The 20,669-nt window shown below is 41.2% G+C and overlaps 1 protein-coding gene across 1 annotated transcript in view; it reads left to right on the forward strand.

Annotated features, from left to right (window-relative positions):
- Positions 1 to 4,099: 4,099 nt before the first annotated feature.
- Positions 4,100 to 20,669, forward strand: part of LOC125906047 (neuronal acetylcholine receptor subunit alpha-7-like) — a 36,372-nt gene continuing 19,802 nt past the window's right edge. Inside the window, exons 1-5 of the mRNA XM_049604428.1 lie at positions 4,100 to 4,233; positions 9,072 to 9,211; positions 9,683 to 9,727; positions 15,433 to 15,542; positions 18,732 to 18,811. Of these exons, the coding sequence (XP_049460385.1) occupies positions 4,179 to 4,233; positions 9,072 to 9,211; positions 9,683 to 9,727; positions 15,433 to 15,542; positions 18,732 to 18,811 (430 nt within the window). The 5' untranslated portion in view covers positions 4,100 to 4,178. The remainder of the gene's footprint in view (positions 4,234 to 9,071; positions 9,212 to 9,682; positions 9,728 to 15,432; positions 15,543 to 18,731; positions 18,812 to 20,669) is intronic.

Genomic DNA, 20,669 nt, shown 5'->3' on the forward strand with positions numbered 1-20,669 from the left:
CTTTCATTCTTGTCCCGCTGCGTTTCCTCCTGACGCCACTGTGCGCCCTTAAAACTATAACAGTGACTGGCCACGTATCATTCCGACATTAAGGACCGCTTTTTTTGTCAGTGTCTAATGCCACAAGTCACTGCCCAAGCGCCAGATTTCGGCAACTTTGGAATAAGACCAGGTTGATGTGGAAGTACCAAAATTGCAGTTCCTTGAATGACCACTTGAGGCTGGCTCCAAAACAGAGTCAATCCCAACAGACTCCCATGTTAAAATGTTAAACAGAAATAAACATGTTTACAGCCTGGTGCGAAAAACAGTGTTGGTCCCTATAGCTAATTTCAACATTCATGATATCTGTACAGGTGGGGAATTTTTTTAAGACTCTGACATTTATATTTTTTCTAAGGCGCAACTCTTTGCATATTTTTTCAGATCCATCCCTTGCTTTTCCACGGCTCCAATCTCTTGTCCAAATATTGTTACTCATGGCTCCAAAATGCGGGCCGAAATGCCAATTGAAGGCTTCAAAATGACAGTCCACAAATGGGTGTTGTCACTGTAGCTACTTCCGTTATGTATACAGTCTATGGAAAATACTGACAGCACCACTCTGCCATTGCATTCCACATTGTGATCAGAGGGTTTATTATCCTAAAATCCTGTCAACAGGATTCAAACATGCTGCTGCCACCTGGCGTCTACAGTTACCATGTACAGCCAACACACAACCCTCCTTTTACCCTTGCAGCATCACTGCCGTAACGTGGTAAAAAAGGGTGCCAGATGAAACAAGTAAAATCGCCTGAGTCTACTAAAGACATTAATGTAGGCTTCCAAGTTTTTTTTCACCTGGAGGTAAGGGGCAGAAATTGTTCAGGGTGGCCATGGCCCCTTCAACCCCCCCCCCCCCCGGAGCTGCCACTGGATGTTAGAGATGAAAATTCAAAACCATTTATATCCATAAAACAACAGAAATATGGAGGAGTCTGTAAATATTGACAGCAAAGCTTCATCTGTCCGACAAGACCACTCAGTAGCTCCAATCACATTCAGATACGTAAGTGAGGTGAGGTGAGGCATATGTACTTCCACCCTGCTAACACTGATCACGTATGTAGCTCACAGAGGAATAATGGACACAGTTTGTTCAAAGTCTAATAGAATTTTAACTTGTGTGTACATTTAATTAGACCAGTGCATGACTGATGAAGGCATAAAAATGTGTTCAGCGCTGTAATATCTCGTTACCACAGTGCATCTTGGTCACGGCTGATAAGGCATATCATTTGACATGCAGAGCACACACGTACATACCTCTTAATCAACTCTATTCAACCTGTCTGGAGCAGAATGTATAGCTCCATTAAATTAGCCACCACTTCCGTAAGCAAACACATTAGAGAACAAATAACATTTATGTTGGTGTTTACCTCCAGGTCCAGCGTGTTTATGCAGATATCAGTTCGTACATGCAGTGGAGGGTAAATATCTAGGCTCAGTTCACCACCTGTACCAGGATAAACTCTTGATCATGAGATACATCAAACTGATGTGCTTTCAGTCTTTTAGTTGCCTAAGCCTTGATCTGATTATCTTAATGTTTCCCTCAAAAACCTGCCCTAACATCTGTTTTTTTCCCCTTGTGATATTTTTAGGTTATTTTGATTCTTTATTGTGTCACATGACAGATATTTCACAGTATTACCTTGGAATACTGTGAAATATCACCAGAAATTTTAGTAAATATCACATTTTAAAACAAACCTAGACATATTGTTCTTGTTTTGACATGTTATTTACATTTATATATGTTATTATACTCTTCCTATTCTGGGATTGGTTGTGTCTTAGTCTCTAATCTGGCCATATGGTGATATAGGTACAAGAGGGGTAGATGATGCAATGATTTTCCACCCATGCTCCACCTAAACACCAAGGGGGAACTGTTCCTGCGTCATGTTGTAGAATTCTTTTTTTTTTTTTTTAAAGAACTGAAGTCAAAAATTAAATCCAAAGCCTTCTTGACTTTGACAAACATGCACTAAACAAAAAATTAAATGCAACAGTTTTGTTTTTGCTCCCATTTTTTGCAGGTTTAAGTTAAAGATATAAGACTTTTTTCAAGTCTTTTCTCAAATCGTGTTCACAAATTTGTTTAAATCCATGTTAGTGATCTCCTTTTTCGAGCTAATGCATCCACCTGACAGGTGTGACATATCAATATGCTGATTAAATAGCATAAATACCCAGGTGTGTCTTGGGCTTGTCACAGTTTAAGACCCCTCTAAAATATGCAGTATGAGCCCACAACACAATGCCACAGCTGCAGTGAGTTTTGAGGGAGTGTGCCAATGGCAATGCTGACTGCAGGAATGTACACCAGAGCTGTTGCTCGTGAACTTAGTGTCCATTTCACACAACATAAGACGTCTCCAGTGTTGTTTGCAAAGATTTTGGCAGTATATCCAACCAGCCTAACAACCACACAAGTTAGTTATGATAATAAACTGCTGACAGGTCAAGACCCTAGTAAGGACAATGAGCTTCCCTGAGATGGTTTCTGACGGTTAGTGCGGAATTTTTCAGTTGTTCAAACCAATTATTGCGTCAGCTTTTCTGGTGGCTGGTCTCAGACGATCTTAGTTTGAAGAATGATATTCACACATCCAACTGTCTCAGATGCAGGCACATTGAAAAATTCACTTGAGTCTTTGAACAGAAAATCCCACACACTACTCTTGCTCAGCTTAACAATTTATTAGTAACCCTAATGTTTCAGTTGTCGTGGACCATCGTCAAGAGTGTTCAACACCATTATTTCATATTTTATAGCATGGCATAAAATGGTTTCTCATCATTTAATCCTTTCAGAGATAATGTTTGTGGATTAAATATCCAGCATACTTCTCTTCCGCATGTCTTCAATGTTAGCACCTCTCTCCGGCAGAGTAACTTTTTCAATGCCCTGGAACAAAGACTCAGACAATCTTGAGAAGAGAAGAGGTGAAGATGCTGGATGTGGAGGTCCTGAGCTGGTGTAGCTACACGTGGTCTGTGGTTGTGGGGCTGTTTGGATGTACTGCCAAATCACCTGGAACGACACTGGAGACATCTTATGGTAGTGAAATGAATCAATTCACAGGCAAAAGCTCTGGTGGACATTCCTGCAGTCAGCACGCCAATGGCACGCTCCCTGAAAACTCATCACAGCTGTGGCATTGTGTTGTGTGATCAAACTGCACATTTTAGAGTGGCCATTAATTCTGACGAGCCCAAGGCACACCTGTGTATTAATGATGCAGTTGAATCAGCATCTTGATATACCACACCTGTCATGTGGATTGATTATCTTGAAGTGAAGTGCTGACTGACATGAATTTTTAAAACTTTGCGACCATATTTTGAGAGAAATCTATCTATAGAGTGCAATGAAAAAGTCTTAGGTCTTGAACTTAAACCAGTGGAAATTGGGAGCAAAAACAAAACTGTTGCATTTAAATTTTCATTCAGTATATTTTGGGGTGATAGGAAGTAGCAGGGTATCTACACACATCAAAATATATGCACAGTTCCTGCAAACTTACACTGACAAACATTAGAAAAAGAAGAATCCCATCAACTAAATTTTAAAATACAGTTGTAATTTTGCTCAGTGACCAGCAGGTGTCTCTTTGTTTTGCAAAAGTTGATTTATAGCAGCTCAGTGAGAGCCTGAGCAACTTTTTTCAGCATCCCTGAGCATCACCTTTCATACTCCTTCAACTCATTTTGAGAAGTAATGAAATGATGCAGGGTAAAAGCACATATGGGGGCTATTAGGCTGTGACTAATAGACACAACATGCGTTTAGAGAGTGTGGAAATGGTAATATTTTTGACCATTTGTTTTGTTCTTCGTTCCTTTGTGGTGTTCTCCTCCATCAGCAGGTGCACGGTCAATTAGTGAGACTGGGGGCAGAGTCTCGATGCAACAACAAATCTCATGGCTGTCCTGCCAAACAGCAGCTATTCATTAGGAGGAGGAGTTATTTAATACACCCCGCAGACACACACACACACACACACACACACACACACACACACACACACACACACACACACACACACTCCCATCATCTTCGCATCCCGTCAGGTCCACAGATGAACTGAGGAGTCTCTGCGCTCTCACTCTTCTCTCGGATCAACATGGACTCACTGAATTTTCTGCTCTTCCTCGCAGTCAGCGCCTTCACACTGAAAGGTAGGCTGTCACCGTGCGCTGTAATTGCTAATTAACTCACCAAACCTGGGGTGTTTTTACCGGGAATAGGCTGGGGGTCGCCCTTTTTATGTGGTTTTTGCGTTTCATGTGCGTAATTAACCTGCTCCACGATGGATTCATTTACCGCCTGAGTGTATTTACATACCTGTTGTGCCAAACACCGAGTTTAGGTGACGTTAATGTTATTTAATTCAATTTTAATCACACATATTTAATGACCATACTAGTTTATGTAAACTGAAACTAATAGTAAGTGTAATATTGTGGGTAAATGTTTATTTTTCATTCTTTCCTCAGCACTTGATGCACCATTAACACGTAGTCTATTGTGAGTTAAATCAAAATCAGTCTGAATAAAAGCCAACGTTTTTAATCATAAAGAAGCATGCATGTGGGCTTACTGTGTAAAATAAAATGACAAGACTTACATTTCCTTTTATTGTAATGGTGCAGCCACTGGTTTTGTGCATGTGTGAGACTGTAATTAGAGACAATGTTTTCTCTAACTTTAAAGCCGCTTCCAAATGTACAATATGCAGAAATGTAATAACTGCATGAAAACCAACATCCAATTTGCAGTATGTAATAATTGCAATACACATTACATCACAGGTGTCATGTTGTGTCATATGGACTCAGTGCTGTGCTGTATGCACTGTGGTGTGTGACTGTTGCAGCTTTTATTGATGCAGTGTGAGGTCTTTCATAATTAGCTTCAAAGTGGAGACTCGCAGGGAGTTTCTGTTGATGGATATGTTTTTGTATTGATTTCTAACACTGGGGCAAAAGATCACAAGTGTGTGTGTGAGTGCATGTGAGGGTGAGCGAGAGAACTGCAAAACACTGGAAATGTCACACTAAGTTCATTATTCAAAGACCCTCATTGTAATGGAGAGCCGAACAAAGGTTTCTGTATTAAAACCAGAGTAGCACTGCTCTTGTTGTGGCCTTCACGCTATGTTGCAACACATATTTCCCTTCTGTATGAACTGCTGCTTACACTGCTGGTGCCTGTGCTCCGTGGCAAAGGACACACATCACAGGTCAACTCATGCAAATCTACAAAAATCTAAGGACCCCTGTTCTTTAAATGGCAATTAGTTCACAAAACCTTCAAGACATGCTGTGTCTCATCAGTTTTGCTCCGATCTGCTCTGAATTTTGAATATTTTGACTCAGGCAGTTAATTTAATGGTAATCACTGACTCAGGCTCTTCAGTCTGCACTTTGCAGGCACTACTTAATTGAGGCTTCCCCCAGAGTGAAGTCTAAGGAGGCAGATGGAGAGAAGTTGTGTTGCTGTGCACACATACATGCACATCTTAATGTCTGAGCACATGTCTGGGCTACTTAAAGCCCTTGTCCGTCTCTTTGACATTATTAAAGCTCTTCAATTGATTAAGACGTAAAAAGGCTTTGCTTCTCCGTTTTATGGCTCCCAGCTCACTTTCAGAAACATATAAGGAATGTTCGTTGTGTATTCTGACAGCAAGTGACATGCTGGGATGTATTAGAGAGAAATCTTAGCATAATAATACATTGATTTCCCCGTGCTGATCTGCATGATGAAATTTGATTATGGCGAGGTTTGGAGGGGAGCAGATCCATAGGGGATTGAGCTGTGGACAAAGACAAGCTTTCTTTTTTTATGAAAGAACCGGATGCATCAGAGAGCAGGGGAATGGGGAGATGCCTACAGTCAACATCTCTGCCAAATCATCGGGATAATGTGCTTCTCATAGGTGGTTTAGGATAATTGGGCTGTGGCCATTAGTGAAGTGAATACATGCTGCCAAAAACGCTCCATAACTCAAGAGGGGATGTGAGAGTGTGTTAAAATGAGGGTCAGGTCCAACTTGAGACTGCACAGTGAGATGAATCCAGTGCAGGTATTGTATTTGGATGATTGCCTTGTTCAGGTTTCATGTGTTTCACCACCCTTCACTTTGTTACAATATTCTATTCAAGATTATAAATGGGAAGAGGTGTGATAATGAGCCAGAACCTCAGACGGGGATGGGATGATGTGTGGATGGGGTGAATGTAGCCTTGGCTCAGTCTTATTCTTGAAATTAAAGATTTCTTTCTAAAGAGCTTATACATGCTAGAAACTACTTGTTGAAAACATGTTAAATACTGGGAACTATGTAGCGCTGCATTGTGGAGTTTCACCATTTTCATGTCCAGGATTTTTTGGCAGGCCTGAGATCGTGTCTGGAAGCACTGGAGCTACCCTTAACATAACCCCTCCCCTACTTTTGCCTATCATAAGTAATGTTAGTAGTAGCATTAGTGTCGCTACATTCACCCACTGCGTTGAGCTTTGAGTTCACCATGTGCTATGTGCTAACAATAGCTGCTGTTAGCTGCTGAATGAGAGTTGCTATATGCTGGCTCACTCGTTCTTTGGCTCTAAGGGCTTATATGTTACTTTGCTGTTAGGTTACCTGCTAACAAGAGTATGTCACTGCGCAGTTTCTAACTCGTTCTTTGGCTCAGGGGCTGTGTACGTTGCTCTGCTGTTGAGTTAGCTGCCAACGAAAGTCTGTTGTTGTGCAGTGGTGCATTTGTTTTTGACTCAGTGTTCGTTACTGTGCTACTTGGTGAGCTGCTAACAAGAGTACGTCGCTGCACAGTTGCTAACTCGTTCTTTGGCTCAGAGGCTGTGTACATCGCTCTGAGCTGGGTTAGCTGCTAACTAGAGTCTGTAGCTGTGCAGTGGCTCACTCATTTTTGGCTCAGTGGCTTACTTGTTCTTTGCTCAGGGAACGTGTTTGTTACTGTGCTATTGGGTTAGCTGTTAACTAGAATCCGTCGCCGCACAGTGGCTCACTCGGTTTTGGCTCAGATAAAGGTGTGTACGTTACTGTGCCACTGAGTTAGCTGCTAACAAGAGTATGTCGTGGCGCAGTGGCTCACTCGTTCTGTGTTTCAGGGGTGTGTTTGCTTCTGTGCTACTGAGTTAGCTGCTAACGAAAGTCTATTACCGCGCAGCAGCTCACTCGTTTTTGGCTTAGGGGTTGTGTCTGTTAGTGTGCTACTGGGTTAGCTGCTAATGAGAATCTGTCGCTGCGCAGTGGTTCACTCAGTGGACACACCCCTAGTGTCTATAGACAATACTACTCTTTTTTTCACAGTTTTGGGACCTCATTTTATATACTTTGCAATTTTTTAATCATTCAAATTTGGTTACATGGTTAATAACAATTTTCTGCGATGTGACAAAATCTGGACACATTTATTTTTGCTTCACCCGGACTTTAAGTAAACTTCCAGTTCCAAACAAAGTTGTAATTTTTACGATCATTTGAAGCCAATGTAGAATCATCAGTCTGTCACTTTGGTCCTGACTGGAACATCTCAGTGACTATTGGATAAACTGCCCTGCAATTTTATACAGATGTTGATGGTACCCAGAGGACAAACATAAACATTAAGGTTTGCATCTAAGTGCGATTTGCCCCTTTTGTTCATCGGATTGCAGTTATCCATGTGGTAAAGCAAATGTTGCAATAGGCAGAAGCGAGTAAAAAAGAAAACTGAGGTTTTCTAACTGCGAGTTCAGGGTCCTGACCGACGACATGCAGAGGCGCTCCTCAAGACTTCAGGCAAGGAATTAAGATGTGACAGAGAGAGACTGTATTTGGGATTTAAAATCCCAGTCTGTCTTTTCAAATGCACATCTTCAGACTTTTAAAGAAGATGACAATATTCGCTTTTCAAATTCTCTGAAGTTGATGATACTTTTACTGTTGCTGCCTGTGGTTGTTGAAGCTGATCTCCAGTTTTTGCAGTGAGGCTCATTTACACAGAAAGGACCCAATGTTGTGCCAAGTGTATATTACTTGATTCAAATATGAGCAAGTAGCACAGGAGGACTGAGATGCCGTTTGCTTGGCTGTGCAGTTTGGGGTGCATCTCACTGCAGGTCCTTTGAGAATTTTACAGTTTCCTTTCGTCTTATTTGTGTTGGTATAGCGGCCGCAGAAGCCAAGCAGTCCTTTTGTGAATTTGCCCCAGATGTGCTGTGGTTAAACATGCATTTAGCTCAGACAACCTCTGTGCCTAAGAACAGCCTTGGAGAGATGACTTTTATTGATCAAACAAGTTCAGTGTTGTCTTATAAATACTCTAGATACACACTGCGGCACTGTGGCTCAGGAGGTAGAGTGGTCATCTGCCAATCAGAAGGTGCTTTAATTCCTGGCCCTTGCAGTCATCATGTCGAAGTGTCCTTGGGCAAGATACTGAACCCCAAAGTGCTCCCGTTGGCTGTGCCATCAGTGTGTAAGGGCGTGGGAAAGTGTATCTGATGAGCAGGAGGCCCCCACTAGAGCCTCAGTCACCATTGTATGAATGTGTGTGAATGGGTGAATGGTCCTTGTGTTGTAAAGTGCTTTGAGTGGTCGCTAAGACGAGAGAAGTGCTATAAATGTAGTCGATTTACCATTTGTGATGAATAAACAGACGACCACAAAAAGTTCTATGTGGTGACATCCTCGTCTTTGGAATTCCTATCAGTGAAATTCAGCTCTTTTGCTCTTTGTACCGAACAAACTGCTTTTGCTTTGGCTAGAAAAAGAAATCAGTTATGTAAGACAGACACTGAGCTGAGAGCAGTCTCAGACAGTCATTAAATTCAGTTTATAGTAAAAGAAAAAAATGCTGTTTGTGCTGTAGGATGGCCGTGTAAATGGGAGGTTGGCAATGAAATTGAAAAGGAGCTGGGAGTATATGTGACTGTGTCAGTCTCGCTCATTTTTTCAGAAGTGATTATGAAAGTATATTTACTGTCCAGGTTTCTCTGTATTTTGTAGTTTCTCTTCAGGGGCCAAATCAGCGCAGACTGTACTCGGACCTGATGGCCAACTACAACCCACTGGAGAGGCCTGTTTACAATGACTCCCAGACTCTGACTGTTCAATTTGGCTTAACCCTGATGCAGATCATGGATGTGGTATGTAAATGCACACATTACTAAGCATGCATACACAAAGCGGTGTCACTCCTAGTGATACTCGGTTATCATCAATCAATATAAAGATCGTGTTCTCACTTCACAGCCAAAATTCTCATGTAAAATTATTAAATTTTCTGCTAGAGGTTATGTCGAAACCAGCAGTTATGTTTTGATTGATGAAGACTTCTTGTTATATTCATGCACAAATACATTTTGGATCATTTACCTCTATGTTTGGATGTCTTTGAGTCATAAAGTCAAAGTGTAATTGTTGCGAGTTAACAGTCAGTTGTTTCTCTGTCATCAAAGCCATTAGAAGTGAAGCTGCTGCAGACATTACATTTTTTTTTTGTTGAGTAGCATGACACCTGCTTTGTTAAAGCTGAACCTCAGAAGACAATAAGTAATTAAATAAATACACCAAATTACCTGAATATTAATGTTGATAACTTCATCATTTTCTTACAGGATGAGAAAAACCAGGTTTTGACCACCAACATTTGGCTTCAGCTGGTAAGACATTTCCCTGTAACATGTGTGTAAAGTCACAGAAAAGCTGAGATACACAACCTTATCATCACACTTAGCCACATGCTACATTTCACAACATCTTTAATAATTAATTCATTTTCTGTATCTACTTATTCTATTTGGGTGGAATGTGAGACAGTAAGCCCCTGGGAACAGATATGCAGAAAACCCCACCACCTCTCCCACGTAGGAGCAAGACACACAGACTTTGTGGTGGTTTTGCCTCTTTTTTATTTATTGTTTTGTGTCTCTTTTAAATCAATATGCATCTTTTTGGGGTTTTGTGTCTCCTTGTGGTTGTTTTTCACATTTTTGTAGTTATTTTTGTCTCTTTGCAGTTCCTTTGTGTGGAGGAATTTTGGTTACACTGAAACCCTCAGTCTTGGTCAGTAAAGACAATTAGGCCTACAGTCATGGTCAGAGCAGTTGCAGGCCTGAAAGAGGCCTCGAGGTCAGGCTGCTCGACCTCGATTATCTATGGTCTCTTAACTCTGACCGAAGGAGCACAACTCCCCAGAAAAGGGAGCTCTGGCTGGCTCTGTTTTTATCGCAAACAAGGTTAGAGAAAGAAAGATTGCCCTGTGCCCCAGACCCAATAGACCTCCTGTTTCTTTCTAGATATGAGTCAAGAGTGACTCAGGCGAGGTGATTTAGAGCAAGCAAGGTGAGCATACTTGTGTGTGTACAGTCAATGACCAGTAGAATCTTCACAGTCTCATAGATTTGTACACAATATCCTTATTTGGGAGCACTTAGGTTAGGGTTATGCTCAAGGTTTAGACAAAGATGCCCTCAGACTCTCTGGACAGCATGCACTGTGTTACACTGTGTGTGATTTTTCTTGATTGATCCTTTATTACACACTGTGTGAGATCCATTAAGGTCTCCACTGGTCGTCATCAGCTCAGACAATTTCTCTTTATCACTTTGCATCTCTTTGTGGTCATTTTGAGTCCCTTCCTGGTCGATATGTGTTAATTTGAGTTACATTTTGAAGGTGGAGGCCAGGGAGGCCCCTGACAATTTGAGCCCCTGGGCCAGAGACCAATAGGCATGTTCAATAATCCATTCATGTCTGTGCGTGGTCACAATGCTGGAGTCTCTCTCAGTTAGAGAAAGATTGTTTTTTTGGGGGTTATTTGCCAGACTATTTCTTGGCTGTGACTCCTTGAAGTCCTCATAGTGACAAAAAGACTCCAAAAAGTGAGGTACAAATAATCAGCCTCCTCGTTCCCAAACAAGACAATGAAAGTGGACACACATGGGCAATCATGGGTCAGACAAGACAAGATAGAATTACACGAATCGTGGCCCTCTGACGCTTCCTCCTTATACCTGGCTGTATTCAGTGCGCCATGCAAATCCAGGCAGGTTATGAACGGGAACCTGCTGTGAGACTGCCACAGTCAGAGGAGACAGAGAGAATTCTCCACACTTTTCATTTAAATATGATTAAACAAACAAGACAGTGCTGGTAGATGGATTTTGTTACCTTTGCACTGAGCTAGGCTAGCTGCTTCCCCCTGGTTTATGTCTTTATGCTTAGCTAAGCTTAGCTTCATATTTGCCATATAAACATGAGAGTGGCATTGATCTTTTTGTCTAACTCTCTGCCAGAATATGAAGTATTTTCCCCGTATTGTCAAACTGCACCCTAAACTTTAACCTTAAACCTGGTATTTGGTTTCTTCATCTAATCACAATAAAGGTGCGGTTGTCATCTTATACAATCTTGTTCATCACAGCGGTCTTTTCCCTTTCACCTTCCACAGGGGCAGTGTGCCTCTTTCTTCTCCATGCAGTGAGATGAAGTGTATGAACACAGATGTTTTATCGCAGCCTATCCATTGTGTGACACCAGTTCCCTGCTGCTGCACTGTCAGCACGCTGTATCAAGGCTGTTTGGTCTGTTTTAATTCACCCCGTGGAATCACAGCAGCAGTCCCACTCAATCTTTCTCCACTCCACACCCTGCACAATCGACTTCGCCTCTCAAACTCAAGATAGCGCAGACAGCATCCACGGTATCTACCGTTTGTTAGCGCCAATCCGAGCATATGTCTCCTCATTCTACGTGTGTGGACTCCAGGAAAGAAAGTTTAAATGTCCTGAAGATGCGTTTGTCTCTGAAAGTCACTTTGAGACATTGAAGATATTTCTGCAAGATTACACACTCAGCCATGCTTTGCCAGAGAGTAGTAATTACACGATTTTTCAGTGCTTCAGGATAGTGTTAGAGTGAACAATTACAACTGTACTGACAATTGTAGCACTTAGAGCAGAATGACATAATTGGGAGGCTTCAGCTTTGGTTTTAGACATCATATTAGTGCTTTGTTGAGGACAATACAAACTATTGTTTAGTATTTTTGTCAGTATTATCATGGAATCCTATGGAGCCGTCAGTGAGTTTCATAAAAGTGGCTTAATGGGATAGTTCAATATTTGGGAAATATGTGTTTTTGTTGAGAGTTAGACAAGAAGATTATACCACTCTCATATTTGTCTGGTAAATATGAAGCCACTTAGCTCAGCACAAAGATTGGAAACAGGGAGAAACTGCTAGCCTGGTTCTGTCTGAAGATAAATCCACCTACTGGCACCTCTAAAGGCCCAGGCACACCAAACTGACACCAAAGAACTAGTGGCGACGAAGGCTGACTGTTGTGTCACCTCATGTTACAGTTTGTCTCGACCAAAAAGTTGAATGCACCACAAAGACTACAGACAATGGCCAACTAGGACATATGTTGTGTGCCTGTGTGAGAGGAAATAACTCTCCACACCAGCAGATGGCAGTAGTCTGTGTTGGTCATTTAAGAAGAGAAACAGGAAGAATCACAGGATTGATTCAAGACACTAGTTAGCACATTAACAACACAACCTGCTGTTGAAAGAACGAAGGATATTTATCGTTCGTTAGTGAACAATAACAAAAAATTACTAAATGTTTCTGCTAAGGTGCTCCCTAGCTAAAAACATACCCAGGTAGGCAAAATGACCTGGCCCAGAATTGGCCTAAACTCAGCATACTGGATGAAAATAGCTGGGCCGCGTCTGGTTGCCCGACTTGGCTGAGACTTGGTATGAGTGACACCCCAGAATTGTGCCAAATCAACTGGCGTGACTCTGGCTGCTGACACTGCCATCACTGGTCCAATATCAGAAATGACCTGATCCAGAAGCAGCTCAAACTTGGCATCACTTTTGTTTCCCTTCTTGTGCATTGACCTGAACTGCCAATTAGAGTGATGTTGCTTACTGATGGGATCTAACAGGCTCAGCTGTCTCTGACGCAGATTCAACATGCTGAATTGGCCCCCCCCAAAAAAAAAAGCTGACAAGGCCGGACATGGGTTGACTTATGCCAACGGTGTTTGACATACGGCAAAAACTAGGATAACTGACACTCACCAACAGTCCGACCATTGGCTTGGTGTATCAAGCCCTTGAAGCTCATTATTTGACACTTCATGTTTCAATGTTTAAGTCATCAAATTACAGCGCTTGGGCAGTGACTTGCAGTGTCAGAAACCAATGAAAAAAGGCATCCTTTGACGTCGGCACAATACACGGCCGGTTCCTGTTATAGTTTAACGGCACCTGGCGGCACAGCGGGACAAGGACGAAACCTAAGGCAGCGAAAGTTCGACTGGGGCGGGCAGGAGTGGTGGTGGAAGGGTCCAACAGACATCGACTTTCACCTGAAAGAGCGGTGTTCGCATCCCGCAAGATTCTAAAGCCAAAACCTATTGTTTTTTCCCTAAACTTAACCACGTGTTTTTGTTGCCTAAACCCAACCATGTGTTTGTTGTTGAAGGGAAAAAAAAGTCAATTTGCAGTGTTGTACCAACATAGTGCATTTATTTTGAAAGAGACTGTATGTAAACGGTAAATTTCCTGTGAAAACAGGAGTGTATCTTGAAAGAAGACAATCATATAAGAACGTCAACAACCATCGTACCTTCGTCGTGTGTGGACGTGGTAAGTCCATGACCAGAACGTCAATATGTGACAAGGTCGGAGTGAGAATGTGTTGGTTTAATAGGAAAATCGAGCCAGACGAGCTATTTCCCCCTATGTCCAGTCTTCATGCTAAGCTAAGCTAACCACAAGTGAGCAAAGAAGTGTATTTCCCAGATGTCAAAATATACCTGAACATGATCGAAAGAGTGGTAAAGGAGAAGCAGATAGGAATAATGGAGTATGCGATTGAGATCAGTATTTCTGTTAGACAGAGCAGCAAGTTGGTAAAGGTGATGTGATTCATGGAAATTCACTTTATTGAGCTGTACAAGTGATTCCACTCTCCCACAGTGTGTTTCACTCAGCCTTTATTAGCAGCTGACCTTTATATTTCTTCATACCGATCACAGCCATTGTTTAAATACCACATTGGTTTGAATTAATTAAAAATGAATTATAGATCTGATTAGAAAAAATCCTCAGAAAAGCCATTTCATCAAGATGTAAAAAATCGGGACATGCCAGATCAGCCAGCTGTACCAGTTTGCTACGCCAAGCTGGAAATCAGCCAGTCATCATGTGCGCACATCTGCTGTCGGCGTGGTTTAAAGAGTCAAATACAATAAAAGATTCTACTCATTTTCACTACTTTTGAGTCACACAAATTGTGTAGTTTCACTTTAGATAATACGTATAATCAGTAAAACATGTCGGTCACAGCCTGTGTTTTTAAAGAGTTCATTGTCGAGACTGAAGTATCTCAACATCAACCATCAACATACAAACGCTGATGGTTGCTACGAGGGGAGGGAATTTCGAATAGCATTTCCCTGTAGCACCACCAGAAGGTCAACGTTTTCACATATTTGGTGGGATAGTTTGTTACCTGCTGTATGGATTGGTACAAACGTTTGACAGTGGGACAGTGTATTCTATCAACTTTGGTGATCTCTTGACGGTGAATACAGATGGTGAATACAGGTGTTCCAGCACAGACTGAGGAAAATAAAGTCTTTTTTTGAGGACTTAAGCTTGTAAGCATGTTCTATTAGAAACCCAAAATACAAGTATGTACCTGAAAATGAGTGTAGTAGGTCTGTTTAAACTAAGATGTGGCTGTTGAGTCTTCTTTTTTGATGACACAGTGAATGTAAAGCCTTTTGATAAACACATCATTACAGTGACTTTACCATTTGGTTTGAGATTTGAGTCCTATAAATGCCCGTTGACTGCACTGATATTGATGAGACATGACTGGTTATTGTCTTTTGTGTCCAACCTAGAATTACAGTAATGTGTTTAAACATCAGCTGAAATCTACAAGCTGCAGCTGATTTACAAGTTGTGTTTGACACTCTCGAATTATAATATCCAGAGTTATGCGTCTCACACTGTTTGACTTGCAGAAGAACCCTGCAGTGTTCCTTGAAAATCTAAAAATTGTATTCCTCCCCAGATGTCACTGAAACCTGGCATAGAGATTGAACTCAATTCTTGTAGCATGTCACTGCATAATGTTTCCCACAGCTGCTGTCACATACATTTATTTTACCCATTATGGCAGCTGTCACTACCACTAAAAAAAAACACGCACTTGTGTTAGAGTAAATCCCAGGTTGGGCTTTCGAACATCAAACGCAGAGTCTCATACAGGTTTAAAGAATGTGTTGAAAATATGTATGTGACATATGAAAAGTACATTATGTTTCTGCATCCCACAGTACTGGGATGATTGTTACCTCCGGTGGAATACATCAGACTATCCAGGTGTGACCAATGTGAGATTTCCTGACCATCTCATTTGGAAACCAGACATTCTGCTGTATAACAGGTAGGTATTGTAAGGACAGATCCACGGGGTGCTGCACTGTAATTGGATATGCATGGTGTCAGGCTCAGCATGCATGCATTGTCCTCCGCACAATATAATGGGAGGATCTCGGGAGGGATGGTAATTTTTTGGATTTTTGTGTGCCAGTATTAAAAAAATACTGTTACAATGACACCAGCTGTGATATATTACAGCTGAAATTATTTTTCTCAAACATAAAGCAACAATTGGTTTTGGCTCTGATCTTGCATTCAAAATATGTAATTAACAAGCACATTGGCCGAGACTGTCCAGACCAGATGCACAGATTCCTGTAGTAAAAGTGGTTTGCTTTAATATTTAAATACCTTGTGAATGAATTTGGATGTGTTGGATGTGTTTTGTGCTCTTGGGGGACATTTCCATGAATAAAAATTTCCAACAAATGGAGCAGAACAGGAAGCCTCAGATAAAGATTTAGGGATATTGTGTTTTGCTCATGATCAAATGAACGTGCATCCTCTCATGATCAGTTGGCATTCATCAAGTTGGAACGAGGAATTAATGACGAGTGTGTGTGGTTAAGAGGTTTGCTGATAGGTCAAACTTCATAAAATACTTCAAGAGAAAATAAAAATTTTGTTGCATTAGACCCATTGCGAAATTTTTGGAATAAATGTACTTATTTTTTTTTTGTTCCAACCAGCACACAAGTTGCAGCAAACATCTAACTATTCTTATAAATTACAATTATTAGCAAATGTATTTTTTTTATTCATCATTCATGTATGTCTTATGAACAGACTTAATTTGACAAAACCGTATTCAGGCAATGTGTACTAGTTTTAAAGGTTCTGTTAACTATTGGGTTGAGCGGAATACTCGGATGAAACAAGTGTCCAGTACAGATAATGCACCTTTTACGATATGAGTAAACTGTGTCATAATCTGTACTCATGATTAAGGAAAATCCTCATTTGGGTAGCGGTGTTTAACCCTTTGATATTTGGAGTGACATCACTTTTCTTGTGCTGCTTTCAGACACCTATTTCTACCATTTAAAACTTTGAGTCCTGCGCAAATTGGTGCGATTTTCTTCAAAAACATGGGGAACAAAGGCAGTGAACAACTTGGTAAAAAATGTCCCACGTATTGCGCAAAAAATAAAATAAAAATTTAGATTTTTTTTTTAAATAGTGAAAAAGGAAAAAAGCTGGGGAAAACTATATTTATAATAATAATAATAATTTATTTATTTTGTAATTCAAGTTTTTATTGTTTTGAAAGCTTGGTAAATGGCATACATATATTATTTTCTGGGCACACATGAATACAAGGCACATATTTTTATAATATGTAGGTGTACATAAAAAATAAATAATTATAACAATCTATTACCCTTGCGATAAAAATGATCTGAAGCTCAATTCTGAGGCTGTTCTGTATACTTTTCTCATAGGTAATAAATATTGCAGCTTCTGATTATCCATACAACTTCTGATAAGGCCCAGCCCACTTCTGACATAAACCCCGCCCACTTTGAGTACAGCTATAGATATTTAAGGTGGTTGAACAGATACAGACACAGATACAGGGAATAGTGTACTCGTCCATCCCTAGTGTACGACATTCACAGCATTAATACAGCAGCAAACCACTATTTACTATGTAAAGATTTGGTGGAGTAATGTTGTCCTGAGCAGAGGATTTAGTCACATTCCCTCTGTCTCTGCTTTGCACTGCGCAACAGTAGTTGCCGCTGATATCGTGACTGTGGTGTTATGAAAGCCCAGCACCCAACCTCCTGTTTAACATCGTTAGCCATGTCAGCACGGTTGCTGTTGTTTATTACCTGATTCTGGAGTTGGCACCATTAGCTGGTGGCCGCTGGCACAGCCACCTGTGCAGACAATTCATACACTCTGAATTTCCGAGAGAGAGGGCATATGACAGCATGCGACCGATTTATTCCCTTCAGAATAAACTCCAAATAAAACAGAGCAGAATACAACTTTATTTCACACCAGAGTGGAAAATCGCCTTGAGCTCACCAGAACATAAAAGCTACCTGAATAAAAAAAAAAATATATATATATATTCAGGTGGCTACATGTCAGAGCATGCTGAAATATTCAGGCTTCTGCTCTTATTTCATGAGGTCTGCAAAGCACCAGACCTCATGTTGTCACAGGACTTATTCAGAATATCCTGCAGAGAGACCCACAAGCAGGAAATGAAAGATAGATGCAGCCCACTATAAACAATGTGAAACCTCCTTCCCTTTTGGAATAAGAAATGTGGATATCTATTTTCCAAACTAAGCATTTACATTAAGAACAAGCTTTGGAGATCGATACGAAGCATATTTCTTTGTTAGATTTTATACAATACTAAAGGGTTCATCAAAAATGTTTTAAATAAAATAAATGTAACAATCTTGCACATACAGGCTATGTCCTGTTAGATAAGCTGCTTTCAGAGAAGAACATTACACTTCAAGGTTAGTGGTCCTCTTCAGTTTAAATGTATTCAGTACAGTCTAGACGAGAGCTTTGGAGCAATAAATCATTTAGACAAATGAATAAATTTGTATACAAAAGATGGAAGAAAGAGCATTATTTCATGTCCCTAATGGAAAATGCTATCAAGATCACCATTAATCAATCTTTAAAAGAAAGATCTGAACAAATCACATTAGAGGCACTCTCCTCTCCCATCCACTAATGAGGGAAAACGCATTGTACTTCATTTGTCATTGTCCCTCTGAGTAAAACCTTGATTTGAGACTCTTTGAATTAGACGCTGCTGCAAGTTAAAAAAATATTCCTCTCTTTCAACTTCAGCTCAACCATAACTCAACCTCTGGGGAGTTCATTTAGAGGGAGTGAATTGTGGGTAGCAGGGGAGAATGAGGGTAACCACTGAATAACCATCTCTGGGGAATTGTTGCATCAGTTGTGACTCCTCGTGTGCTGTGTACCTGCTGCAATAATGAGCTAGAGAAATATTTGTATTTTCCCACCACATCTGTTCGGCTCGCTGTTTTTGTGGCTTATCCAAATTTGATGTTGCATCCTCGTAATTAATAGCAGTTCTTGCAAAGGTTATATCAGTGTGTGAATTTATTCAAATGTTTTTTCCTCTGAAGCTGTACTTTGATTACAGATAACGCTGCGGTAAATACTGATGTAGCTGCATGTTTGTCCACAGCGCTGATGAAAGATTTGATGCTACTTTCCACACCAACATTGTGGTCAACCACTCGGGCACCTGTAGCTACTTACCTCCAGGTAAGAGTCGTAATCTCAGCCAGCCCTCACACCTCAGTATCACACGAACAGAAGTCTGCTCATTGGAAATGTTAGATGGTAAATTATGCTGCTATTGTTCCACACATGAAAATATTTAAACCTTTTGATACATTCTACTTATTTTGGAAAACACCTGCTAAACATAGATAAGCAGCAATGTAAAGACTGTCCTTGATATCAAATGAAAGACGTGCCATTTCTCAAACATACCACAGAGCTAAATTTTATATTCTACCTCTAGAGACTAAGAGAGAATGCACACAGGAAATAGATTTGTGGAGGTTATTTATTATGTGATGTAAAGTAGCGTTGTGATCACACAGTTATAGTTGTCGATGATTCTCAGTCATCCAGGTCATGGTAATCATAAGTGCTATATCGTAGGCAACTGGACCTGCTTGACTTTCTTGAAGATGTTTTGTTGCTCATCCAAGATGCTTTATCAGTGCTAACGGACTGCGGAGTCGCAAGCCTCTTTTGCACTGCCAGATTTTCCGTGAATGTTGGGCTGTTTTGCAGGCAAGCTGCGAGTGTTTAGACACACAGAGCCAGATTGGTGAATTGATCCAAGATGCCCAATTTTCCGCCTCGTAGGGTAGTCATGTTGGCGGAACCCTTTTAGTTTAAAAAGACCGAGGCAGCCTTCCGCAATGGGAGGGGCTGTTGAAGACTTTTGGGAGGAGTTGTTGATGGCGCTGCACGTGTGACCCACTGGCGGTGGATAAACAGGAAACAGCTGATAGCAGGAATTAACGAGCAGCCAGTAGCAAGAGGGAAACACAAACCTGACAGACACTGTAAAGATGAGCAACTGGGGAGGCAAGGAATTGCACGCCCTCCTTGTCCTTGCAAATGAAGAGGCCATTAACCATCAGATGACGGGGACGGTGAAGGACGGGTAGACTTACGAGAGAATCGCCGAAGGACTGACCAGCCGCGGCTTCCCTCCCACGTCACTGTTTACGTCACACGCTGAGCTACACATTTTGTTACTTGCTCACGCCCCCCATTGCCCCGAAAAGGCGCATTCTGTATAAACAAAAGTAGGTAGGTGGCATTTTGCTGCACTCCCCGATTTTGTTTTTATACTGCCAATGCTGAAAGAAGACTGATTGGGCTTTCCTGCAAATTTGCACAATTCCTATCTAAAAAGGGCTGCAGGCTTTAAACTCTTCATGGGTGTAAACCCTTACAGAGTCGTTGAGGTCACATGTGAGTTGATGACCCACCCGGTCGTCTTTGTCGTTTGGGTTAGAGGATCCAGGTGAGTTGAGTCATCTGGAAAGGGATCCCAAGACTGCATTGTAGGTGGGTGATAAGTGGTGTCGTAGTCCACCTCCTCTCTAACGATGGCCATTCCAGTTTGACGTAGATGGCTTCTTTCACACCTCTTTCAAACCGTCTTTCTTCTCTGGCCAAGATGCGAACATTTCTGCCCTTGAAGGAATGTCCCTTCTCCTTTAGATGTAAATGGACAGCCGACTTAAGTTAGAGCTTTTAAAAATGTGGTAAGAAATACAAAAAGAGGTCAACCTTGAAGGCATTCATATTACCACTTAACAAAAAACATTAGACAGCTATTTGCACCGAGAACCTAAAGTATGATGGCAATGACATGTCAAAAATATTTGGACCCTCCATTCGTCCATCCATTTTCATTCATATATCCGAGGCTAGGTTTTGGAGGCAGCAGGTTAAGTAAGGTATTCCAGACGTCCCTCTCTCCAACATCATTTTCCAGCTCCTCCTGGGATTCCTGAGGCTTTCCTAGGTCAGCTTAGATAAATAATTCCTTCAGCATATTTGGAGTCAACCCCAGGGCCTCCTGCCAGTTTGA

The sequence above is a fragment of the Epinephelus fuscoguttatus genome, linkage group LG2, assembly GCF_011397635.1.
Source record: "Epinephelus fuscoguttatus linkage group LG2, E.fuscoguttatus.final_Chr_v1".
Lineage (NCBI taxonomy): Eukaryota > Metazoa > Chordata > Actinopteri > Perciformes > Serranidae > Epinephelus > Epinephelus fuscoguttatus.